Consider the following 25,858-nt stretch of genomic DNA (forward strand, 5'->3'; position numbering starts at 1 on the left):
TGTTTTAACTTCTCAATATACGTTGTAGTTGACTTTCTTGACCCTTGACCCGTTCTTCCCTCCCCCCCCCCACATCATATCTATTCACTTGTCTCAACAAACAAGTTCAAGGAATTGTGATTGTTGTGTCTTCTTCCCAGCCCAACCTTTGTTTGTGTGTTTATTTATTTTTAGCTCCCACAAATAAGTGAGAACATGTGGTATTACTCTTTCTGTGCCTGACTTGTTTCACTTAATATAATTTTAAAAGAAAATGGACAGTTATCCAGTTCTTGGCTTTTTGTAGAGTTGTTTCATTTTGGACTAAAAGGTTACAGACTTTTTAAGAGAGATGTTCTTGAGCATATTGCTAAAGAAATAAATGCTATGGTCTTTGATTAACAAATTATCTTCATACACAGATATGAACTTGTGATTTTTCTATTTAAATATAGATTTCTATCAAAAATAATGCATGTAGATAAATTACGTACACATTTATAGTTCTTCAGAAATATGCACACGAGCTAATAAAAAAGTATTGGCAGTATATACAGCAACCATCACTGAAATGAATCTAATTTAATGTTGTTACCCATATAACTTTGCTTGAAGCATAAACAAATGGATTTCATAACACTTCCCAGGTAGAGTTTTATTATTATTATTATTATATTAGAAAGTTATTTAGGAAGATTTCAAGTAGGTATTTACATAGCTATGTATACAACCACATATACATAGCTAGAGTATTACCTAATAGCTAATGAGCAAAGCTATTATATTCTTGAGACTAAATTTTGCTCACCTGCAATGCACTTATTACTCCTGCTGGTCTCTTCCGAGTCAGTGTCATACTATATATGAGTATATGAGCCCTTTCCATGCCAAACCCCTAGCTCTTGCTATAAGCAAATATCTATCTAGTTCACGTAACTAATAGCTCAATAAAATAACAGTAATAAAGAGTGGAATTTTATATCCACAAGGCTCATATATGGAAGAGCTTCCTTTCACTTACTTATGCCTACTCAACCCAAACATATCTGAGGGAGTTCATGGAAAGTGTATCTTAGAGTAGTAGGTCTAAAGCATTATCCATCTGCTAAATTATGTTTACACACAACTGCATATATAAGGTATTTCAAAAAGTTCGTAAAAAAAGGGCCGGCCCTTGGCTCACTTGGGAGAGTGTGGTGCTGGTAACACCAAGGCCACGGGTTTAGATCCCTATATAGGGATGGCCGGTTAGCTCACTTGGGAGAGCGTGGTGCTGACAACACCAAGTCGAGGGTTAAGATCTCCTTACTGGTCACCTTTAAAAAAAAAAAAAAAAAGTTCATAAAAAAATAGAATTAAAAGATAATACAAATTTCCATAACTTTTTGAAGTACCTTCATATATTCCCGAAAATCTAAGAACTGGGAAATTGCAAAGAATCAGAGGGATACGCTGCATGTGTCATTACATTTTTTGTGCCTGCCACCCTAAGTCAGACTGCAACAGTTATTTTTTGTTTTGTCTTTATCTGAGGGAAAAAATATTAAAAAGGTTAAAGGAGCTGGCTTAGAAAAAATAGGCTAGGAAGTGACAGAGAGATCTTCAAATGTGGGCAAAGTTTTAATATTAGCAGTTCATTCACCTCTAAATCTAGAATTAAATGTAACATCCTGAACTGTGGGACAGGGTGCAGCGCGACCTCCCATGCTCAACCACATGCCACTACCAGGCAACTGGCTTCAGGTCTTCTAACGTTCCCTCACTCCTCTCGCTGGATGCTTTCAGCCACTCTCAATGATCTCCCACTTCTCTGCTAATGAAACTGAAGACTGTTTATTTTTCTAGTACAAACATGAGTTAATCACCCTAGTACAAATGTGAGTTTGCAAAGTTAACATGCCCAAAGCTCCATAGAACTTGGTCTGCCACTCAGGAGAAATGCCCCCTGGTACATTGCAGTGCCTGAGCAGTGAACAGCCTCAGTGTCTCCACAGTGAGGCTTCTTACATAGTTCAGAGCTGGGAAATGATCACATCCTTCTTTAGTCAGTTTTGCTCATATAAATAGGCTCATTTATCAAAAGCACATAGGGATAATAGTATTTTTGACATGCTCTTACAAGATCTATAGCATTCTAAGTACCTGATATAATTATGACATGTGATACTCACTGGACCTTCACAATTTAATGCGAACTTCTTTGAGTTCAAGCTTACGGGTGATACAACTTTATAACTAGCCCTGACCTTTGTTTGAAATTAAACTCTCTTGGGTCTCATCCAGAGCTGGAAGACTATAATTAACTTCACCAGATTCAAAAACTCCATAACCTTTCATGTACCATAGCTTTGAAAGACTACTATCTTTGCGTGGATATTTTTCTGCTTTTTCTATAAAAGACCTTAGACCTGTGCTCAAGATTTATTGTCAAAAAGTATGGAGAGGGGGTGGAAAAGAAAATACAGTTCTATTTGTGTTACAGTTTTCATTGTAATTCTTTCCAGACTGACCCTTTATCATCAGATCAGAGTTTAAATAATTTTAATTTGTGCCAAATGCACTGTATGTTTTATATCCTGGCATTTGACCCCTGAAAACCACTTGTCCTTTTTCCCTCCATTTTAAGAAACACAAGAGCATAATAAAACAAGTTTTAAAAGAAACAAAGAATAAATTTTGGGCTGGCTGGTTAGCTCAGTTGTATAGAGCATGGTGTTATAACACCAAGGTCAAGGGTTTGGATCCCCTTACTGACCAGCTGCCCAAAACAATTAAAATTAATTTTTATAATTTTAAGATCTATATCCTTAACTTCTTCATTGAGATCCAGATCTATATGAATTTTCAACTGCCTACAAGAGGTGCCCGTGGTCATGTCCTTATATAATTTTAAACATCTGTTAACATTCATCACACCATGAATTTGCTGTTCTTCTGTAGAAATGATAGTGATAATGTCCTCTGACTCCACAACCCTGGAATATCCATGCTTCTCTAAATACGAGATGGGAAAGGGAAAGAGAACAAACATTTATTGAACTTTTTCAGTCACATACAAATTCATTCATTTTACAAATATTTATTGAGCATCTGCTATATTCTGGGCTCTGCAATAGGCATGTAAGACACATGATGAGCAATACAGACAGTCCAGAAGAGGATACGGACATTATACAATTGCACACAAAATAATTTACTGTCATATGTGATACATGTTATGAAAGAAAAGTACAATGTGCATGAGTAATGAGAACATACAACTTGGTGACCTAAGCTAGTCTGGCCTTCAAAGTCCTTTGAGGTAATTATATTTAAGCTTGAAATCTAAAAGATGAATTGTAGTCATTGAGGGAGGAATTACATCTTACTATAAGACAGAGAAGAAGTAGCCCATTAAGGAAGGTCAAGGGTTATATTAGTCAATTTTGGTTGCTTATAACAAAATACCTGAAACTGCATGACTTATAAAGAAAAACAACATTTATTGCTTACAGTTTCTTTTTTTTTTTTTTTTGGTCGTTTTTTCGTGACCGGCACTCAGCCAGTAAGTGCACTGGTCAGTCCTATATAGGATCCGAACCTGCGGCGGGAGCGTCACCGCGCTGCCAGCGCAGCACTCTACCAAGTGCGCCATGGGCTCGGCCCATTTATTGCTTACAGTTTCTGAGGCTGGGAAGTCCAAAGTCCATCTGGTGGTGGCAACAGTGACCCAGGGGTCTCACATTGCAAGATGGTGGAAGCAGAGAGAGCAGAGAAAGACACACACTTCCTCTTCTTTTAAAGCCCTAGAACCACACCCCTGACCACCATTTTTAATCCATTCACCACGGCATGGTCCTAAAATCTAATCACCTCTTCAAGGCTCCACCTTCAATTACTATAATAGGATTTCCCACCCTCTTAACAGTCACAGTGGGGGCTAAGTTTCTAATCCATAAAACTTGGGGGACACAATTCAAACTTCAGGGAGTATTGGGGAGACACAATTCAGTCCACTACAAGGGCTCAGATCCCTCTACTGGCCACACACACACAAGAAGTCCATTAAGGAGAGTAAGGAGCATCTGGTGATGTGGGAGGAAATACTAAAGAGGGTAGAATCAAAAAAGCTCATAAAAGAGGGTGTTACCAGAAAAAAAGGAGGGCAGTTCTCCATGTCAAATGACCCTCAGAGCTCAAATGAGTTAAAAGAGAAAAAGGTCCATTGAATCCAGGTGGTAACAAAATGAGAGGACCCTGAGCAAAAGGGAGAATAGGACTCTGAAAGCCAGGGTGCTTCATACACTACATAAGAAGAGAAAGGAGAGAGGGGTACTGATTTTGACAGGCTTATAAGTTTGTTAGTGGGATAATGAGAGAGTTCCTTCCAATGGCTTTTACTTTCTCCTTGAATGATGAAGTTAAGTCATCAGTTATGGGGAATGAGGAGCTAAGAGAGGCAGGATGTGGGGGTTTGAAGAGAGAAAGTAAAGCAGTTATTTCATCAAGTGGAAAGGCAAATTTTCTAGTAGGTAGGATTGCTAGGCAAAGTTGATTGTCTATTTGAATTTCTATCTTGAACATCAAGTGAAACCAGTTGCTCCCAGTTGAGTGATTTTTCTCTAGCAGCTAGAGTTGGGAATTTGCCAGGTGAGTATGGCAGAGGAAGAAAAGGCAAGAGAATTGAAGGTATTTTCAGGGGAATGATTATTATGGTAGACCATGAAATCTCAGGATGAACAGGCAGTCTCAATGGAGTAAAAAAAAAAGTAAAGAAAAAAGAAGTTAGCAGTGATGGCACCAGAGCAAATCAGCTGGAAGGAAAAGAGGCAGTAGGCAAATAGTGGGATGCCCAAAGTTAAGATTACAAAGCTTGCCCCACTGCTAGGTGGCAAGGTCCAAAACTGCCTGTGGAAGTGAATGGCTGGGGTAGAAGAGACAAGCAGGTAGGTAAAGTGAAGAAGTCAATGAACTTGATGGATCATCTATTTATCATCCAAGTTATCAGCACAGCAACAGGGATCAGAGATGAATGTCACTGTGGTCTCATTCAGATAGTCCTCAAATGGAAGATGAGCAATATACCATTTGGCCTACCAGAAGGTCAGTTCCACTATCCTTCTAGAAACAACGAGATGGTAAAACATCCCCAGATTCCACCTGTAGGACCACATTCCCTTGTTCCAAATTGCAAGGCAACAAATGGACACTTTATGGAAAGTCAATTTAAAACAAAAACAGAGTCAGTTTCCTAATCTCAATGACGAAAGAAAAAAGCAGCAGCAACAACACAACTCCTGCAGAAGCAAAAACCAAGAACTACATTAAACAAGAAACTATATTTAAAAGGCTAGAATTTAGAAATCATATTGGTATTATGCTCATATGAGGGTGTACTATTAAACAATTTTAAAAAATGAAATAATGCACAGAACTAAATGGATAAATCTCAAAAGCATTATGGTAAGCAAACAGAACCAGTCAAAAAAGAGTATGTCCTGTATTCTATTTACGTGAAACTGAAGAACTGACCAGACTAATCTATAGTAATAAAAAACAGAACTGTACTTGACTCAGAGTGGGGTGGGTGATTGGGAACAAGGAAATTTCCAGGGGTGATGGAAATGTTCTTTATCTTGATCTGCATGACAGTTAATGGGTATAAGTAAGCATTTGTCAAAATTCAATGCAGTATACCCTTAAGATTTGTACATTTATAATTTACTGTAGTAAATTATACTTTAATAAAGTGACATTATCATAAAAATTCATGACATTCCTTTCACTTTTCCATAAAATGAAGTGTGTCATGACTTAGCAGCCATTCATTACATGTTTAAAATAATATTTATTTTAAACATACACATAGGGCAAAGGCTTATGATATTAAATTTTATTTTAGATTAAACAATATATGGAAAATGTGATGAAGTTGACTGGTGAACCCAGGTTATAAGGCTCTAAAAAGCAAAAGTAACATTTGTTCAACTAAGCTATAACAACAAACCTCAAATTTTGTAATAAAGGATTCAATTCATAGTAATTTGCACTTTCTAAATGGGAACTGCTTAAGATTGAGAGGGATAACACTATATTAATAAGAAAAGGAAATTCAGTTTAGTCCTTTAGGACTTATGTCTTTGGAAATTTTTAAATAAACTACCTTTCACAAAGTTTCTGGATCCACGAGTCACTGAAGATATCCAAAATATGGAGTCAATGCAATTTTGCCTGTTTTTCTCCATGACATCTGAAGTGTTGTTTTGTGATGTACTCTAAAGAATTAACAAAAAACCAAAATGGTTCGGATCCTATATAGGGATGGCCGGTTCGCTCACTGGCTGAGCACAGTCACAAAAAAGGACAAAAAAAAAAAAAAAAACCAAAATGGGCTTCACAGCATTTAGAAGGTCATGTGTCTACTCGATGCCAACCATATATAGTATGCCTGATACAAGTTACTTTTTTTTTACATTCCTTACATTTTTGATGAATTGTGTGATGTATGAAATAAAACCAACTATGAAGTTTCAGTCCTGGGGACTTAGGAAAATGATGGTGCCACATAATAAACAAGAAATGTGCAAGGAGGAAACGTTAATGAAAAGACTAGTTATTAAATACATCATATTTGAAGTTATGTGTAGAATACCCAAGTAGAAGTGCTTATTGGGGGGGAAATGTGATTCTCTACCTAGGAGAGTGAACAGAACCAGAGTCACAAAAATGATCATTAAGCCTATGTACCTGGATGAACTCCAATAGAAAGAAATTATCACAAGGAGAGAGGAACAGAGACCAGGCACAGAGCACTGGCTAGTGCCCACAGCTGGGGACAGAGGAGGAAAACTAGGACAATTTGAGTAACTGATCAAGGAAGACAATGTTTAGGAGAGAGAATTGGTCAAAAGTATCCATTGCTGCAAAGTAATGAAAAAAACCCTACAGTTGTAAGCCACTGTATAAAATGCCAAAAATACTATTTATCTATCCTAATTTTTATTTTCCAAAAAAAGTAAAGGTTAACCCAAGTTAATTCAGACTCCATAGTCAGGAAACATTTGCACCAAAGAAAAAAACTGAATTCTTTTCCAACACTGGTAGGAAGCCAGTGGAGAGGAAAGAGGTTTTGGAGAAAATATGGTTCAATACTACCCAAGCCAAGCACAGGTCATCCCTATAAACAAGGGGCGGCTGGAGCAGCCATCAGGAAGCTCCAGTCACTCACGAGGAGTTTCCCTGGAGCACTTTTAAAATAGGGCCAGGAAGAGGTTATTGAAAACTCTGGGAGAGTATCCGACTCACACTAGGGGACATTGCTCATGTTTCCCCAATTTGAAGATACATCAGAATGGAGCTCAGAGGTCAATACAATCCAACTTACATTAGGAAACAGACCCAGAGAAGTAATTTGATCGTGCTCATATAGTTAATTAGTGCCAGGATTTACCAACTACAGTATACCTCCTCTCTGGAGAAATTTGTGGTTTTCAAATGTAAAAGCTCATAAACTCATCACCATCACAAAGTAGAAAACTGAGAGAATTACTTTTTGGAATTCTTTAATAAAAAGCGTACCTTTTCTTTGACCTATTTGAATACCTGCCTGACTTTTCTGTGCTTCTTGACAGATCAAGTGACTCGACAGAACAGAACAAAAATTGTTTTATTCCATGTTCTGTGCTGTGGAAATAGAGAAGATCTATTCCTTATTATGACAGTGGATTTGCAACAGTAAAACACACTCATAAATCGGAAGCTGCTCAGACAGTCATTATCTCCAAAAAAAAGAAAAAAGAAAAAGAAATTGTTAAGCTTTGAGGCAAAGGATAAATTAGCTGGAGTGAAAGAATTTCTTTTCCAAATTCCAGACAGAAACAGCTTGACACTTTGGAAAGAGGTCGTTATGTGGGTTACAAGGTTTTTGTGCCTTCCTCGCTTCCTGTTTGATCATGACCAACCTCAGCTGTTACATTTCTCCAAAGTATAAAATGTTCAAAATGAACAAAGTATATTCTTTTTGGAACATGTGACTATGTTAGTGTTTTTTCATAAACAGAATGAACTTTGGTTTGGGCTGTTTATTTTCATCACTCCCGTTACACCACAGAACAGGAAAACAGTTTAAAAAGAGGAACAGTAAACACTGACCCCAGGAACACTACGTTTGTTCGAGGTAGTTTTACATCGTGAACTATTTTAGTATATTGTTCATAGCGTTGTCGATGCCTTTTTGCCTCTTTCACATGTTGAAGTGCTATATAATTCTAACCTTAGCTTCTGTACAAATCAATAGCATATGCCTGCCCTTGACCAGAAACTTTGACTCACCAATCGCCCTATTATACAAATGAGCTTTCTGGTTTGTTTTGTGCAAAATAGGAGTCATCCTTAAAATAGCAGCATTACTGGACACCAACGATTTCCAACTGATTTTATGACACTGAAAAACATTCGCAAGTAAGAGGGTAACAACATAATTCTAAATAATTTTAATTCACTTCTTAATAAGATAAATATTCATTGGAGCACCTCTGATGGACACTGCCTCACATCAAACACTTGTTACCCTAATAAGATTCAGTGGAAGTCAACAGTGAAAGCGGTCCCAAGCTAATGAAAACTGATATTTCAAGTTTATTTAAAACTTAAAATAAATGTTCTGCTTCCACATATAAGGCACATTACAAGGTAGGACATACTGACCAAAATCAACACAAATTATTACAGGAAAGTGAAATACAAGAAATATATAGTAACTAATGTAGTTATAATATTCTTGTAGAAACAAATGCAACATTAATCATAGTAACAAAAACTGGAAACAACCCAAATATCTAGGAACATTAGAATGAATAAATAAAGAGTGGTACATTCACTGACAGAATACTATATAGCAATGAAAATTAAAAACTACTCCTATATGCAGCATAAAAGCAAAGGAAGCCATATGGACACAAAAATATATACACCGTAGTATTCCATTCATCTATAGCTCAAAATCAAGTGAAATTAATCTATGGTATTAGAATTCCTGTTAGTAGTTAGTTACCTTTGTGAAGAAGTGTTGGGGGTAGTGATTTGGAGGCTTCTGGAGTAATGATAATGCTATATATATTGGTCTGTGTGGTTGTTACAAGAGAGTGTTTACTTTGTGGAAATGCACTGAGCTGCATGCTTATGATTTGTGCACTTTTTTGCACGTATGTCACACTTTAAATGTTTGTTTTACAGAAAGATAGAATAAGTAGAGTCCATCCTGATTCTCCCAGTGAATGCAGCTATAAAACCTGAACAGAATGCATGGAGCAGCAGAATTCTGAAAAGTAAATAGTAGCAGGAAGATTGGGGAAGAAATCCAGTACCATCAAACTGACAGCAGGTTCATCATTTTTCCCCTCTAGTATCCAACAATCTGGTTTCAACACAGCCTGTAACCTGAATGTGGACATTGGCCAGACAGAGTACTCTGAGAGAAGCCTTCTAGTTCTGGTCCAAGAAGTGGGAAAAGGGTCCCTAACACTCCATTCTCTTGCACTCCATCCTTCAAGCCATCCCGGGACCGCGGTAATAGCAACAGCTGTAGCAAGGGAGGACCTCAGGAGCCTAAAACTTTGATGCAGGAGAACCTTCTTCCCTGATTGGAGGACTTGTGGTACCAAGAGGTTGGGACAAACCCCACCTGCTTTGTCTCTGTGTCCTCCTACCACTTTGTCCCCAGATGCAGGAGCAGTCACAAGAAATGAATTGCAGAGTGGGATAAGTAAAGTCCCAGCTTTCCAGCCAAAGGACCATAAAGGGGAGTTCCTTTTCGGAAGAAAAGTACTGCAGAGATCACAGAGAGGAAGGAGCTTGGTAAATGACCTTGTGAGGTTGTTTATGAATTGCTGAGTTCACCCCTGGGTATGTGTGAACCCAACATAAAACAATTACTATAGACTTTGAAAACCGAACTATGGGATATGTCACTGCCCTGATTTCACACTGGCCAATGGGTGGTGCACACACAGGATAGATCTGAAAGGTACTGCACATGCTTTGGAAATGGAACTGACATCAAAATCACAACTCACAGAAGACTAGTCAGAATTTTCAGGCTGAACCTAATTAGGTTGACTCCTGCTAAAATAAAACTTGAAATAAGACCCACAGTCTTATTACATAATATTTCGAATGTCCAGGATTCAATCCACAATTACTGTACATATATGAAGAACCAGGAAAATCTCAACTTATATGGGAAAAGGCAATCAGATGACACAGATTTTTAAATTATCCAGCAATAACTTTAAGGCAGCTATTATAAAATGCCCTAAAAAGTAAGGATGAACACCCATGAAATGAATGGAAAGATAGAAAGCCTTCACAAAGAAATACAAAATACAAGTTATAATGAAGAATCAAATGGAAATTTTAATTTTGAAAAATACAGTAACAAAAATATACCTGAAAATGATCAATAGCAAAGTGGAGATGACTAAGGAAAGAGTCAATGAACTTAAAGACCGATAGAAATTATCTAATTTGAAAAAAAGAAAAAAACTGGGGGAAAAATGAATAGAGCCTCTGAGACCTGTAGGACAATACCAAAAGATCCAACATTCTTATCATAGAACAGAGTATGGTGTAAAAAGTAAATATTTGAAGAAATAATTCCTAAGCACTTCCAAATTTGGCAACGGTATAAATTTATAGATTCAAGAAGTTCACTTAACACTACACAGGACAAATGCAAAGAAATCAATGCCTAACATGTCATAATCAGACTGGAAAACTAATGACAAAGTAAAACATCTTAAAAGCCACCAGAGCAAACTGATGCATTACTTAAAGGGGAACAGTGGTTTGAATGACTGATTTCCCATGAGAAATACTGAAGCCAGAAGCAAGCAGAACATTTCTTGAGTGCTAAGTGAACTACCAACCCAGAATTCTATATCCAGTGAAAATATCCTTCAGGAATGAAGGTGAAATAAAGACATTTTCAGGTGAAGGAAAACTGAGAGAATTTGTGGCCACCAGAACTGCTTTAAAAGAAGTGCTACAGAAATGCTAAAGAAAGTTCTTCAGACAGAAGAGAAATGATATCAGAAGTCTGGAGCACTGGACAAAAAGAAAGAACAATAGAAATTATAAACATCTGTATAAATACAGTATGCTATTATTCTCCTCTTGAGTTATTTAAAACATATTTTAAATAAATAAGCACTTCCACGCACTTCTCCATTAAAATGGGTGAAAGAAATATATATTATCTCATGGGTGTGTATATATTTGTGTGTGTATGTATATATGTATCTCACATACACACGTGTGTGAGAGAGAGAATAGAGAAACACCTGACCCAAAAGAAAAGAAAATGGGAATGCAAACAAGAGGAAACAAACAGAAAACAAATGAAGTGGCAGATCTAAATAAAAACACATCAATAATTATATGTAAATGGTCAAAACACACCAGAAGACAAACATTGACAGGATGAATTAAAAAAAAGATCAAGAACAACAACAACAAAAATGACCCAACGACATGATATTCACAAGAAATTTACTTAAAACATAGTGATAGATGTTCCCTTCTCCATGGCTGGGTTGTGCTGCTGGCCCTTGCTGGGATCTGCTGTGTTCCCCCAGTGTTCACAGTGCCTGCCCCACCCACAGAACAGGGAGGCAAAAAGCAGTGGGAAGGGCTGCTCCACAGGTGTGTCCAGTGCGCACAGCAGATTCACTCTGTGGTGAAGAACTTTACCAGGTCCGTGCACTTCTCCACCCTCCCCGAACATCTCAGACCTGATGGCCATCTAGAGGGGTCTGGCGCTAGTCTCCCCCACAAAAAGAGACCAAAACAACAAACAAATATATTTTGACCAGAACAACCGAGGAAATATGTTGCAGAGCACCAGGAGAGTGATAAGATCTTGTGAAGCACAGAAGACAGGAACGGCACCATAGAGGGCAGAGCAGGGTATCCAGCCTCTACCCCACCAAAGAGAGCTGCTTGGAATCAGGTGGAGAGAATCTTTCTCTCCCCGTAGCATGCCTCAAGAGTGTCGTGGGTCCTGTGGCATCCATGCAGTCTTGCTCCAGGCTCAACAGCTGAACTGACGGCCCTCTACAGAGGACTTTCTGCACCAGCGTATACCTGCTCACTGACAGACAGAGGATCATCCACCCAAAAGAAACTGCCAAGTGCCCTACTGCCTAAGCCACAAAGGCACTCACAGACAACTCGAAAACTGAATACAGCGGAAGAAGTCACACAAAGGCTTCACTCCACACTCACTCAGATCCAAACTTAAAATGCCCAATCCGACCGTCAATACAGAACATTTCTACAGGAAAGAATCTCTCCCTTCAAAAATAAGCAAAGCACAGACGGATAAATACCGCATGTCCTCACTCATAAGTGGGAGCTAAGAGAGAAAGAGGGAAGGAAAGAAAGACCACAGTGGTGCATTGGCCTTGCAGAGGGAGAGAGCATGACTTGGGATACACAGTGGAGTGAGGCGGAAAAGGGACAGGGGGAGGGAAGTGGGGATAATTGGGTGGGGGATATGGGATACAAATGCAATGTGTGGTAATGGGCATGCTGCCAGTATGAATCTGGCCTTCACCTCTTGAGCACAAAGGGTGACAATCAGCTCTGTACCTCATGAATATTCATAACCCCCCCAAAAAAACTCCTAAAATTAAAAATAGTAACTACAGCACCAGCTGCCCAGACATCAACACAAAGATATGAGCAGCATGAAAAAACAGGGAAACATGACTTCTCCAAAAGAAGACTACAATTCTCCAATACCAGACCCCAAACAACAGGAAATTGACAAATCTCCTGAAGAGGAATCCCAAACAGCAATACTAAGAAAATTTTACTTTTCTTATGATGATGGATGAAAAAATAGAAATCACAACAAAGTCAAAAACAATCCAGGACACGTATAAGAAATCTAATAGAGATAGAAACAAACAAAAAAAAGAAACAAGCAAGCAGAAATCCTAGATCTGAAGAATTCATTCAATGAAATAAAAAAAATGTAACCAAGAGCATAAGCAGTAGGCTAGAACAAGCAGAAAAAAGAATTTCTGAGCTAGAAACAGGCTTTTTGAATTAACAGAGTTGGACCAAATAAAAGAAGAAGAATTTCAAAAAATGAAGAAAACCTATAAGATCTTGCTGATAACCTTAAGCATACAAACATCCATATTATGGTTGTACCAGAAGGGGAAGAGAAGGAAAAGGCATTGAAAGTCCCTTTGATGAAATAATAGTTGGAAACTTCCCAAGTATTGGGAAAGATATGGTCTTACAAATCTAAGAAGCTCAAACATTCCCAAACAGATTCAACCCAAAAAGGACCCCCCCCCCAAGACACATTATAGTCAAACCGTCAAAAGACAAAGAAAGAATTCTAAAAAAGCAAGAGAAAAGCATCAAAGGGAATCCACATCAGGCTAACAGCAGACTTCTCAACAGAAACCCGACAGATCATCCTATAAGGATGACATATTCAAAGTGGTAAAAGAAAAAAACCGCCAACCAAGAACATGACATCCAGCAAAGCTTGCCTTCAGAAACGAAGTAGTATCTTTCCCAGACAGACAAAAACTGCGGGAATTCACCCCCACAAGATTAGCCCTTCCACAAATCCTCAAGGGATTCCTACATTTGGAAGCAAAAGACAGATATACATCACCGTAAATATGTGAGAAAGAATCAAAACTGCTAGTAGAACGGATACGCAAATGAGAAAAAATATATATCTTATCACTAGAAGAAAACACCAAACAGCAAAGATAAACAATACAAAAGAAATATAAAACAACCACAAGAAATTAATAAAATGGCAGGAATAAGGCAATACCTTTCAACAAGTTTCATCAAAACTCTGAATGTAAATGCATTAAATTTACCACTTAAAAGATATATACAGGCTGAATGGATTAAAAAAAACTAGACCTGAAACTATAAAACTTGTGGAAGAAAACGGGGGGAACACTTAAGGGTAGGACTGGGCAAAAACTTTATGAATAAGACCTCAAAAGCACAGGCAACAAAAGGAAAAATAAATGAGATTATATCAAACTAAAAAGCCTCTGCACAGCAAAGGAAACAATCAGAGTAAAAGACAACCTACAGAATGGGAGAAAATACATGCAAACTACAAATCCGACAAGGAATTAATATCCAGAACACACAAGGAACTCAAACAATTTCCCAGTAAGGTAACAAATAATCTGATTAAAAAATGGGCAAAGGAGCTGAATAGACTTTTCTTAAAGGAAGACTACAGATAGGCAACAGACACATGAAAAAATGCCGAGCATGACTAAGGATCAGGGAAATGCAAATCAAAACCACACTGAGATATCATCTCACTCTAGTTAGACTGGCTATTATCAAAAAGACAAGAGAATAACAAATGCTGGTGAGGATGCAGAGAAAGAGGAACACTTCTATACTGTTGGTGGGACTGTAAATTAGTGCAGCCATTACGGAAAATAGCAGTGTTTTATAATTCTCATTGTAGAGATCTTTAACTTCCTTGGTTAGATTTATTCCTAGGTATTTTATTCTTTTAGTAGCTATTGTACATGGGCTTGCTTTCTTTTTCTGCTTGTTCAGTATTGGAAATTCCTCAAACAGCTACAGATAGAACGACCACACAATCCAGCAATCCCACTGCTGGGTATACACCCAAAGGAATGGCAATCATCATATTGAAGGGATACCTACACTCCCACGTTTTTTGCAGCTCTATTTACAATAGCCAAGAGTTGGAACCAACCTAAAAATCAACGGATGACTGGATAAGGAAAATATAGTATGTATACACAGTGGACTACTACTCAGCCATAAAAAAGAATGAAATCCTGCTATTTCAACAACATGGATGAGCTTGAAGAAAATTATGTTAAGTGAAGCAAGCCAGAAAGAGAAATACTATATGTCCTCATTCATAAGTGGAAGAGAGACAAGCAGGAAGGAAGAAAGAGAGGGAAGGAGAGAGGGAGGGAGAAACCAAAATCAGACAAAGACCCAACAAAAAAAGAAACAAGACAAGGATACCCACTCTCACCACTTCTATTCAAAATAGTATTGGAAGTATTAGCTAGAGCAATCAGGCAAGAAGAATATATAAAGGACATCCAATTTGGAAAAGACAAAGTCAAACTGTCTCTTTTCATAAATGACATGATCCTATATAGAGAGAAACCTAAAAACTCTGCCAAAAAAACTCATAGAGCTGATAAATGAATTCAGTAAAGTTGCAGGATAACAAAATCAATACATAAAAATCAGTAGCATTATGATACACCAACAATCACAATAATGTGTTGAACTTTCAGAAGGAGAGAACAGAACTGTGGTTACTAGAGGTGGGAAAGGGGGAGAGGGGTTAGTAAGAAATTGGTTAATGGATATAAGGACTGATTATATTTTGTAATGATGAACATGCTCATTATCCTGATTTGATTATCACACATTGTACACAGGTATTGATATTCTGTACCCCACAAATGTTTAATCAATTATTTCTCAATTTAAAAAATACTTTAAAGAAAAAAAAATTTTTTAAATAATGATATAGGTATGTTAAAAGTACAAGGACAGACAAAGATACACCTTGCAAACACTAATCAAAAGAAAGATGAAGTGACTGTGTTAATATCAGACAAAATAGACTTTAGAGCAGACAAAATTACCAGAGATAGAGGGACATTACATAAAGAAAGCTTCAACTCACCAATAAGACATAAAAGATATTACATGTCTATGCACCAAATACAAGAGCTTGAAAATACATGAAAAAAAACTGACAAAACTGAAAAGAGAAATATGAAAAATCATGATAATATTTGGAGGCTTAAACACTTCTCTCTCAGTGATCAATAGATCTAGCAGGGAGAAAATCAACAAAACTATAAAAGAACTAAATTACAGTATCAATCAACTGAATTGAACTGACATTTAAAGAACATTCCACCCAACAGCAAAATATGCTTTTTTCCAAGCACATGAAACATTCACCAAGATATATCACATCCTGGGTCATAGAATAAACCTTAACAAATTTAAAAGAACTGAAATCATATAAAGTATGTTCTCTGACCATAATAGAATTATAAAAATTAATAACAAAGATAACAAGAAAATTCCCCAATAGCAGCAAATTCAACAGCACAATCCTAAATAATGTATGAATCAGAGGAAGTCTCAAGGGAAATTATACAATATTTTGAACTGAAGAAAAATAAAAATAAAAGCTATCAACGTTTGTGGGTTGTAACTAAAGCCATTCTTAGATGGACACTTATAGCATTAAATTATATTAGAAAAGAAAAAAGGTCACAAAACATAATATAAGCTTCTAAACTTAAAAAAAAAAATCCTAAGCAGGCGGAAGGAAGCAACAACAACAAAAATCAATAAATTTGAAAACCAAAAAAACAATACAGAGGATAAATGGAACAAAAAAGATGGTTCTTTGTATTCAGAATATATAAAGAATTCTCAAAACCCAATAGTAAGAAACCAGCCCAAATTAATATGGACAAAAGAATTGAACAGACACTTCACCAAAAAGGATATATGTGGATGGCAAATATGCCCAAGAAAAGATATATTCAACATTATTAATCATTAGGGATATGCAAATTAAAACCATGATGAGCTATCACTGAACACTATAAAAATGGCTAAAAAATTTTTTTAAATTTTAAAAACCTGACAATACCAAGTGACTACAGGATACAGAGTAACTGGAACTCTTGAACATTGCGAAGAGCAAAATTGAACAGCCAATTTGGAAACAGTTTGACAGTTTTTTATAAGTTAAACATATACTTACCATATAACCCAGCAATCCTATTCCTAGATATTTACCCTGGAGAAATGAAAACTTATGTTCACTCAAAAACCTGTGCAAGAATGTTTATAGCAGCTCTATTCATGACTGCCCAAAACTGGAAACAACCCAAATATCCTTCAAGGAATGAACAAACAAATGGTAATACACCGAAGTAATAAACATTCAGCAATAAAAAGGAATGGACAGTTGATACATGCAACCACGTGGATGAATCTCAAAGGCATTATGCTCAGTGAAAAAAAGCCAATCTCAAATGTTACATACTCTATCATTCCATTTATATGGCAATCTCAAAAAGACAACAGATGGACAACAGATCAGTGATTGCCAGTGGTTGAGAGTTGGGGGAACTTGGAATTATAAAGGGATATAGCATGAGGGAGTTTTTTGAGGGGATGAAATTGTTCTGTATCCTGATTGTGGTGGTGGTTACATGAATCTGTACATGCATTAGAATTCGTGTATACCAAACTGTATATCAAAAGAAAAGGTCAGTTTTACTATATGCTAATTTTTTAAATAAAATTAGTATAAATACAGAAATAATTTCTTAAGTTTACTTTATAAATGTAGGGCACAAACTTTCCCAAATAAGACTAAAGTATCTGGGTTACTTTAAAGACTAATATGACCACAAATGAAAACCAGGAAGACAGTGATATACTCACCACTGCTTGTCCCTCTGCAGTTTCCAGTACTAGTATCCATAGGAAAATCTGAAAGGAGGTGATAGAAGAAAGAAAGAACCATAACATATTTGTTATTATTTCAAGAATTCCTATCTCAAAATTTAAGTTAGTCGCAAGTTTGATTTGGGTTAGAACCCAGGTGTCACAGGGAAATGGATTCTTATTAGTGTCATGGATTTGCCACTCTTATTTGTGGGTTCAGTGAGGATGTGATCTATTCTTTCGTGTGACTGAAAAATGATACTCTTGAGTCCTCATCAATTGTGCAAAAAATTTTGAGATTCAATAAATAACTTGTACTTGAATTTTATGAAATTTGTAAATAATGAGGATCCTATCACAATAAAGCCCATGCAAATATTATGCACTCACCCAACACTTGTAAATTGATGATAAAAAGAACCAAACACACCTCTTCAATAAATAGATGTATCACACTGTCCTGGCATACATTTAAATCCTTAGTGCCTGAGAAAAACATTCAGAAAGGATTTGTTAACTGCAGACTAAATAGTTCTTCAGTAGAAACGAAACTTACTGTCCAGGGACTATTCAAACCAGTGCTATTAATAGATGTGGCAGGAATTAGAAATCGCCATTGATTCTTTTCATGATGCCATAATCCCAGAAAATAGAAACAATAAAGGTCTTCTGTGTTCTAATTAAGAAAGCAGCCTCTAATGAATAATACTGAGTGCCTCAGCAAAGTACCATGCTGAGAGACGCTGTACCTAGCTATATATTCTCATTGAGGCTCAAACTCAGTACTTTCATATAAGAATTTTATATTTATGTTAACATATTTTTGTTAACGAGTTTAATGCCTCTATTTATCTTAACAGAAAATTGCATTCTTCTGTCCCTTTTCTTCATAGGTCATATCATGAATAAACAGGAGGGATCAATACAGTTATACGACAAAAACACCCTCAATTACAATTAATGAATTAGTTTCCATCATTGGAAACTAACTACTAATGAATTAGTAATCATCAGCTGGTATTTAAAAAACTATATCCAAGAAAAGATAAGCAGGCAACAAACTAATTCTAAAACACTTGGTTCAACTTGGGCATAAACTGTTAATGACTTTTATTCTATTCAAGCACTATTCACAATAAATGTGTCTAAGTATTACAGTAACGTGCCAATGGTTTTTCTACTCCTGAAGAATAACCATGTGATAGGATGCATACGATTATACAGAAATAATCTCCCTATAAATGAAAAAATTATATTGGTCAACATTGATATAAAAATAAAAAAACTTTTCTTGGAAAAAGGAAACTCCTATGAAACAGCTAAGCCAAGGACAGTGTTTTCCTCCTTTCATTCTTATTAACAAAAGAATGTTTGTACACTTTTAAAAATGCTTAGAAGTCAATTGTTAGAATTGTAAGAGAGAAAATTTAAATGTTCTGATAATTCAAAAAAATTGTTTTCAGAAAGTTAAACTTAGCAATTCTACCAACAAAATTATCCTAAATTAAAATAGTGGATATTATTAGGTTTTATGCCCCAAGGATTTCTAGTGGGGGTTATAGAGGTTTCCAGAAGAGTCCTAAAGGAGCTAGAGAAGTTAGGGAGGGTTTTCCAGATACAGTCCTGCAAGGTACTGGGGTAAGAAACCACAGTACTCATCAAGGGAATTGTAAGTCCTCCGATATGGCTGAAATCAAAAACAGTGTAAGCAGAGAAAAATGAAGCTAGAGAGGTAGGGAGAGGTGAGATCATAAAGGTTAGAGGCAGAGATCAAAGGATTTTAAGCAATTGATTTATTTGCATTTCAAAAAACAGTCCTGTTGGAATATACAGGGAGAATACAGGAGTTAAAGGAGCCAATTATCATCCTATGACCACAATCCAGTTGAGATATGCTGAGATCCAAACTAAGAAGGTGGCATTAGAGAGAGGAAGGGAAGGGGATTTGATTAAGAGAAGATCCAATAGCACTTGCTACCTCCTGAATGTGGGGGATGGAAGAAGGGTAGAATCAAGGCTGACTCCCAGGCCTGGACAACCAGGGTGTGGTGGTACCTTTCCACAATATAGAAAATATCAGAAAAGAACAAGTATACAAGGATGAGAAAATGAGTTCTCTGGGGCACACTGAGACTGAGAGACTCAGGGTGAGGTGTGAGAATCTGGAACGTATATTCTCTGCTGTGTCAAAGTGCAGTGAAGAAGTAATCTCTTATCTCTGGGAATCAGTTGTCCAGGGCTGCCTTTTATCCTCTCAAGCCTTATATAAATAGGCTTTCAAAATACAATGAAAAAAACTTTTGCAATCTGGTGGGCAAAAGACACAGATTCTCTATAAAGTTAGGAATCACATTTTTTAGTAAGAAAAGAAGTATAGTATAGTGCAGGCTCTGGTTTGACTCCTTTTTTTCTTACCAATTGTATTAACTTGGACAAGTCACTTTTCTACATGCCTCAGCTTCCTTTTCTGCATAATGGAAATAATAGCACCTACCATGAAGTTGTTATGAGAATTAAGTGAATATGCATAACACACTTAGGACAGCACCTAGAACATGTCAAGCGTTAGCTTTTATTCTGTTGCTGCTAATGATTCCTGACTTAAAGATGACATGTCCTGTCCCCAGTGTTGTTATTAACCATGTATATTGTGCTTTACAATTTATCAATCACTTCACATGAATATTTCTTTTGTTCTTACAATCCCCAATCAATGTCAATGTCAAGTGACTTCTTCAATGTACAAAATTAATCGCAAGGCTAGCATTCCGACTAAGGCCCTTGTAACTCTAAAAGTGTGGTTTTCTCTAAGTTGAGGAAATATAGGCAATTATTTATTCAAAACTATATGTCTATGTAGTGGCTCCCCTTTCTAGATATCAAGTGGAAAGAGAAAGTCCAACTATAACTTAGTCAATTTTGCTATTTGTAGCAACAACTATTTGAAAGTTTGGTGGAAATGAGATAAAAAGTAAATTGTTAAAATAAGATTGGATACTACCTAAGATTCCATTACTACTGTTAATTGGGTTAGCTTTGAATAAGATTAAATACCATGACACAGATATTCTTCCATACCCTATCCAGAGTGCCTTTCAATAATTTACATGATGAAAGATACTTAAAATCATGTTCTCTCTAGTCCTAATCTAAAATTTCCATTTCTTCTTTCCATTCCAGTTTCTTCCTCGTATTACACTAAATAATTCTTCTTCCTTCTCGGTATTTGGCCCCTCAAATATTTGTAAACCAGGCTAAAGAAAAGGCTGTCTGTTCCTCTGAGAGTAGAGAAATGATTCAACAGCAGTTCCTGCATGTGAAAGTTGGCACAGCTCTGGTAGGCGAGAGAGGGCCTGCAGAAATGTGCCGAGCCAGAGCTGGAGTGACAAGTTAGCCACTGCCACGGAAACCAGCAATGACTGAGGAGTGATTATAAAGCCTTTGGCATGGCAGACTGTAGGGGTTGTAGAAATAGCTGTGAAATACCATACCATAAATTTTCTTAAATGTTTGATTTCTGGGTTTCTGAGATAAACTATTTACAATTAGCAGACATCCATCAGACTCATTCTTTTTTCCTGTCAATCCCAGAAGGATTTGCTCTTGAGCCTGAGATCCAGGTTAATTTGTGTAAGATGAAATATTAACTTTATATGTTCAGAAGAAATAAGATCTGCTTTTCCAGTTAGGCCCCAGTGGAAAGCTTGTTTCCCAGAGATGAACTGATAAAAGTTCTAGGCTGTAGCAACATTTACCAACATAACCATTTCATAAAAAAAAAAAAAAAAAAAGAAAGAAAGAAACCAGAAAACAGTTAATTTGATAAAACAGTGATAATAACAATAAAATAGCAATAGCAGCACCAATAGCAACTTGTTCAGGGCTTACTACGCACCAGATACTAGACCCAGTGCTTTGTACGCTGTTTAATTCCATCTTCACCATTCCCTTGGGATATAGGCAGTTTTGTCCCTGTTTTACATATAAGTAAACTTATCTCTAAATAAACTTATCTTAAGGACCACAGAGGTTACATAATTTTCCTGTAGCAACAGTTGATAGGAGGCAGAATCAAGATTCAACACCTGGTCTGCCTGACTTCAAGCCCATACTCTTTACCCACCAAGCAGTATTAAAGATTTGACTATAAGTCTTAATTGGCTGAATGGCTAAATTGAACTAAGTTCTCAGATAATGCAGATAAAGCAATTGTACAGGTACCTTTATCTTTTATAATTTTATAAGAAAAAACACTATAAATTTATCAGCAATGGTCAGAATGTAATCTGTTCTTATAAAAGTATGTTTACCCTTAGTGTTTTGAAAGCAAAAAGTAGCTTAAAGCATTTCTCCATTTCAATAAGACTTTGCTTTGTAAAACATACTAAGTTTGTAGAATCATAATACACTGTGAGGGAACAGATCCCCATGAGTGGTAGGATTTGAAAATCCTCTTAGTGTTGAAGGAATGTGAAAGGTTGTCCCATTTTATTCAGAGAGACCTTATTTTTATATCTGGCTGGACAGATTCTAGTCATAAGACACAGGGACTCTGTTTATACCTAGAGGAAAGGAGAAAAAAAAAAAACCCTGCTTCGTGAACTATCATATCCCACTAAACCAAGAAGTATATTGCATTGTAAATTAAACTGGCCACATGTGGTAGTTCCTAAGTAATTCCAGGTGTCTGACAGTTTGACCCAGCATAGAGAATGTAATTTTCAACAAGCTGGTCCTGGAAGCCAGGGGACCCTTCAGGCTAGAATCCACCCCTCCCCATCAGCTCCCAGTCATCACAGTTTCTGGTTCACATTGAAGGTTATGGTAGGGTGCAGGGAGACCATCACTAAAATATGATTCCAACTACTACCTACCCCTACTTATTTTTCTAGTAAGGATGCTGTCAGCAAAGCAAATATTATGGCATTTTAAAGCAGCTCAGAAATCAGGTCCCATGAACTGACAAATTGTTTCCATGCATGTCCTATTTGAGTGCTTCAATGAGGCAATTGTTCCACGTTTGGTCCACAGTGATAGGTAACTCAGGGACACTTGATGAAACTGCTTCCCATCCAAACTGACTATGGCTTTTTGAGAGCCGTCGACCTTGCCAAACCTCACTCAGTCGAGGTCCACCTCTAAGAGAGGCTTAAGAGCAAGTTTTGTCCTTTAAGGGGAGGGATGCATTTCAGCATGAACCACTGCCACCTCATTCCTACCCTTGGCCTGAGAGGAGTGCCAGCATTTAACTGGTTCTAAGTGCCTGGCACATCAAGGCAGCAACTGCATTAAGCTCTTACAGAGTCTGCAAAGCCTGTGACTTTAGTAAGTACAAAGGCTCAAGAGTTCTCTTTTAGACCAAAGATTAACAGAAATACATTTCTTTCTGATTATTTTATACACCCAGCTCTTGGTTTTTGATTCAAATCAAGAAGACAATAGGTATTTTCAAAGAGTGATAAACCTAGTGAGATGAGCATCAAAAAATTCTTAATTCAAGAGAAGGTGAGACTGTAAAAAAATAAAAATAAAGTTTTTAAAATCTTTCTATTCAGTTTTGATTTTTCTGCTATTTGTATTTTTCCCTTCCCCTCTCATTCTATGTTAAATGAGTCAATGTGCACAAAAAGTAATTTTTCTGATTCAATTCCCTGATAACTAAGAACTATTGCCTAGAATTGGACTGGGGACATGAGCTTAGGCTGAGAAAGTTGAGAAGCAGAGGAAGAAAAAGTTGAAGTCCAATAAATGAACAGAGATGGAGACAACCAATTCAACCCATCTAAGAACAGAATTGATCTAGGAGAGGTAGGAAAGGATCACCAATTTTTAAAAAACTGCTTTATTTTTAAAGTATTTTAAGGGGAAAACCTGAGGTTTGGGTTAATTGGTAGGAGTGATATTGAGTTAGAATTAAATGGACCATAGTGAACTAGGTTGAATTGGGGTCTTAGAGTTTTGAATGTTATAATTAAGCCAAACTCTAGTGAGAAAACAACCTGTAGTTGATTTCATTAAATGCAGAACTGCAACAAAGTTTTATGATGGAGAACGATGGAAATGAATGTGTGGTCGATACACACACAGAAAGGGCATGAAATAAGGTATTAAAGACAAATTAGTTGCAGAGTATGAGAGTGGGATAAGGAGTGAGATTAAAAATAACATTACATGAGTTTATGATGATAACATGCCTTCAATACAACTCCTTTCAATCCATATGCCATTTACAAAATGACTTGAAGGCATCTGGGCATGCCCAGTAATAAAAGCCCAGTAATTTCAGTCTGCCAGCTCTATGGCTAGAGCAAGCCACAGCAGCTAATTAGCAGTGCATAGCAATGTTTCACAGCTGTTTCAGTCTGGAATGGAAGAACAATTTATCTCATTGAAAGAAGGGGAAAATTTAAGGTGAAAGTAATTGCTCAAATTGGATTTTGAGCAAACACACACCACTAACATCTGTGGGTTGGAGTAAGGTTACTGAAATTATCTTGGCATTTTTAATGATTAGGAAAAAATGGGGCTTCAGTTTTCAGTTTTCTCCATGCAATCTTCACAAACAGCTAAAACACTAGAGATACAGAAACCTGATGACTGAAACAATAGGAGAATCAGGCAAAAAAAAAAAAAAAAAAAAAAAAAAAAAAAAAAACCCTCAATGATTATAAGTAAATTAAATAAGAAGAGTACCATATACAAAATGCGGCTACTTCCACAGGTAAAGAGTAGAAAGTCAAGGATCGGTGTGAAGTAGGAGTTTGATCAGAGTGGAATGAACAGAGTGTTTTAGAAAGACAGATCACGTATTCGAACAGGGTGTATCACTGTGGAAGGAGGTGAGATTAAAAAAATAGTGCTCCATAGATAAGTGATTAAAGAGAGGGAAAGATTAAGATAAGCGATCTGAAGAGAAAGGACAGGGTTGGAATCAAGGCGAGTAACGAGGACTCCAAGAAGTGAGAGGGCAGGTGGAGGGTGGGCACTGTCAGGACTCACCTGATCCGTCTGCGGTGACGATGGCCTCGGGAGAGATGCACACGCCCCGGTCGTACACGGGCAGCTCCTCACAGGCCAGGCTCTCCGGCCACGAGTGGCGGTACTTGATGAGGATGGGCTCACAGCCCTGCCGGGCCCGCTCGCACACAGACTTGCAGGGCTTGATGGGCTCGTGCTGGAAGTCGATGGTGCAGATGGGCGCGTACATGGCACAGAGGAAGAAGAGCAGGTCGGGGCTGCAGTGGGTGCCCAGCAGACCTTCGAACTGCTCGATGGCCAGGATGGCGTTGGCCTGGGTGCTGTGGTGCAGGTGGTTGGGCATCTTGGTCATGTTCCAGGGCAGGGACTTGCACAGGGGGATGCGGACGGGCTCACAGGCTGCAGCCTGGGCTCCGGGCACCCGGAGCAGGCAGAGCGCGGCCAGGGCGAGCAGCCCGGCGCGCAGCAGCAGCAGCAGCATCCCTCCCGTGCCGCCGCAGACCATGATCCCGGCGGGATGGGGCAGGGCGCAGCAGTGCGCCGGACGCCGAGAGGTCCGCTCCGCCGTCTCCTCCTCCCCCCTGCTAGTGGACACAATCATCTGAGAGCTTCTCCTCCCCCAGCAATCTCACAGTTTCCTTGGATCAAATTCCCCCAATAGGGTCCCACGAGCTCCGCCGAGCTCCAGCCGCCGCCGCCCCTGCCGCTCTGGCTGCTCCTTCCCAGCGTCTAAGCCTTCGGGGGGCAGCAGCATCTATTTATGCCTCTGCCTCTGGAGAAGCAGCAGCCTTCGCAGGTCAATCAGAGGAGAGGAGCCCAAGAGGAAGCGAGGGACAAATAAAAACAAAGTGGAATTCGGCTGAGGAATTGGGGCTCTGGGGTGTCACGTCCCCCGCACAAAAGGTGTGCTAAAAGCAGCATTAAATCCTCCAACGTGAGGACGAGGCTGGGGGAGGGGGACACAGGAGAACACAGGAGAGGAGGGTGCAGAAGCGGTGTGCAAGTCCTGTGGGCTGAGGAAGATCTAATTAGTGTGCGTCGCCTCGGGGGCTGCTGTCGCAGCGGGCACTGGGGACGGGAACCGGGACGGGCGGGAGGAGGCTCGCCGGGAGGTCGGTGCCTCAGACCCCGCGGCTCTTCACGTGGCCACCTCGCGGCAGGAGGGGGAGCTCCGCCCCCCGGGGCCGTCCCTGCCCTGCGACGCCTGCTCCGCCTCCCCGGAAGGCAGTGGGCGCTCGGGGGCGAGAAGCACTGTGCGTCCGGGGGTTGGAGGAGGTGGGGAGGGAAGTCTGGCCAAGCAGCGAGGACGCTAGAACCAAGACGGCGCCGACTCGAGCCGCGTACCTCTTCCCCATCCCCACCGCGAAGCCCATCCTTG

General features: G+C 38.3%; 1 protein-coding gene across 1 annotated transcript in view; it reads right to left on the reverse strand.

Moving 5' to 3' along the window:
- FRZB (frizzled related protein) overlaps positions 1 to 25,587 on the reverse strand; it is a 35,975-nt gene extending 10,388 nt beyond the window's left edge. Inside the window, exons 1-2 of the mRNA XM_063102802.1 lie at positions 24,502 to 25,587; positions 17,500 to 17,547 (exon numbers count right to left, since the gene is read on the reverse strand). Coding sequence (XP_062958872.1) covers positions 17,500 to 17,547; positions 24,502 to 25,081 — 628 coding nt within the window. The 5' untranslated portion in view covers positions 25,082 to 25,587. The remainder of the gene's footprint in view (positions 1 to 17,499; positions 17,548 to 24,501) is intronic.
- Between the last annotated feature and the right edge of the window lie 271 nt (positions 25,588 to 25,858).

Source organism: Cynocephalus volans, chromosome 1 (assembly GCF_027409185.1).
Source record: "Cynocephalus volans isolate mCynVol1 chromosome 1, mCynVol1.pri, whole genome shotgun sequence".
NCBI classification, from domain to species: domain Eukaryota; kingdom Metazoa; phylum Chordata; class Mammalia; order Dermoptera; family Cynocephalidae; genus Cynocephalus; species Cynocephalus volans.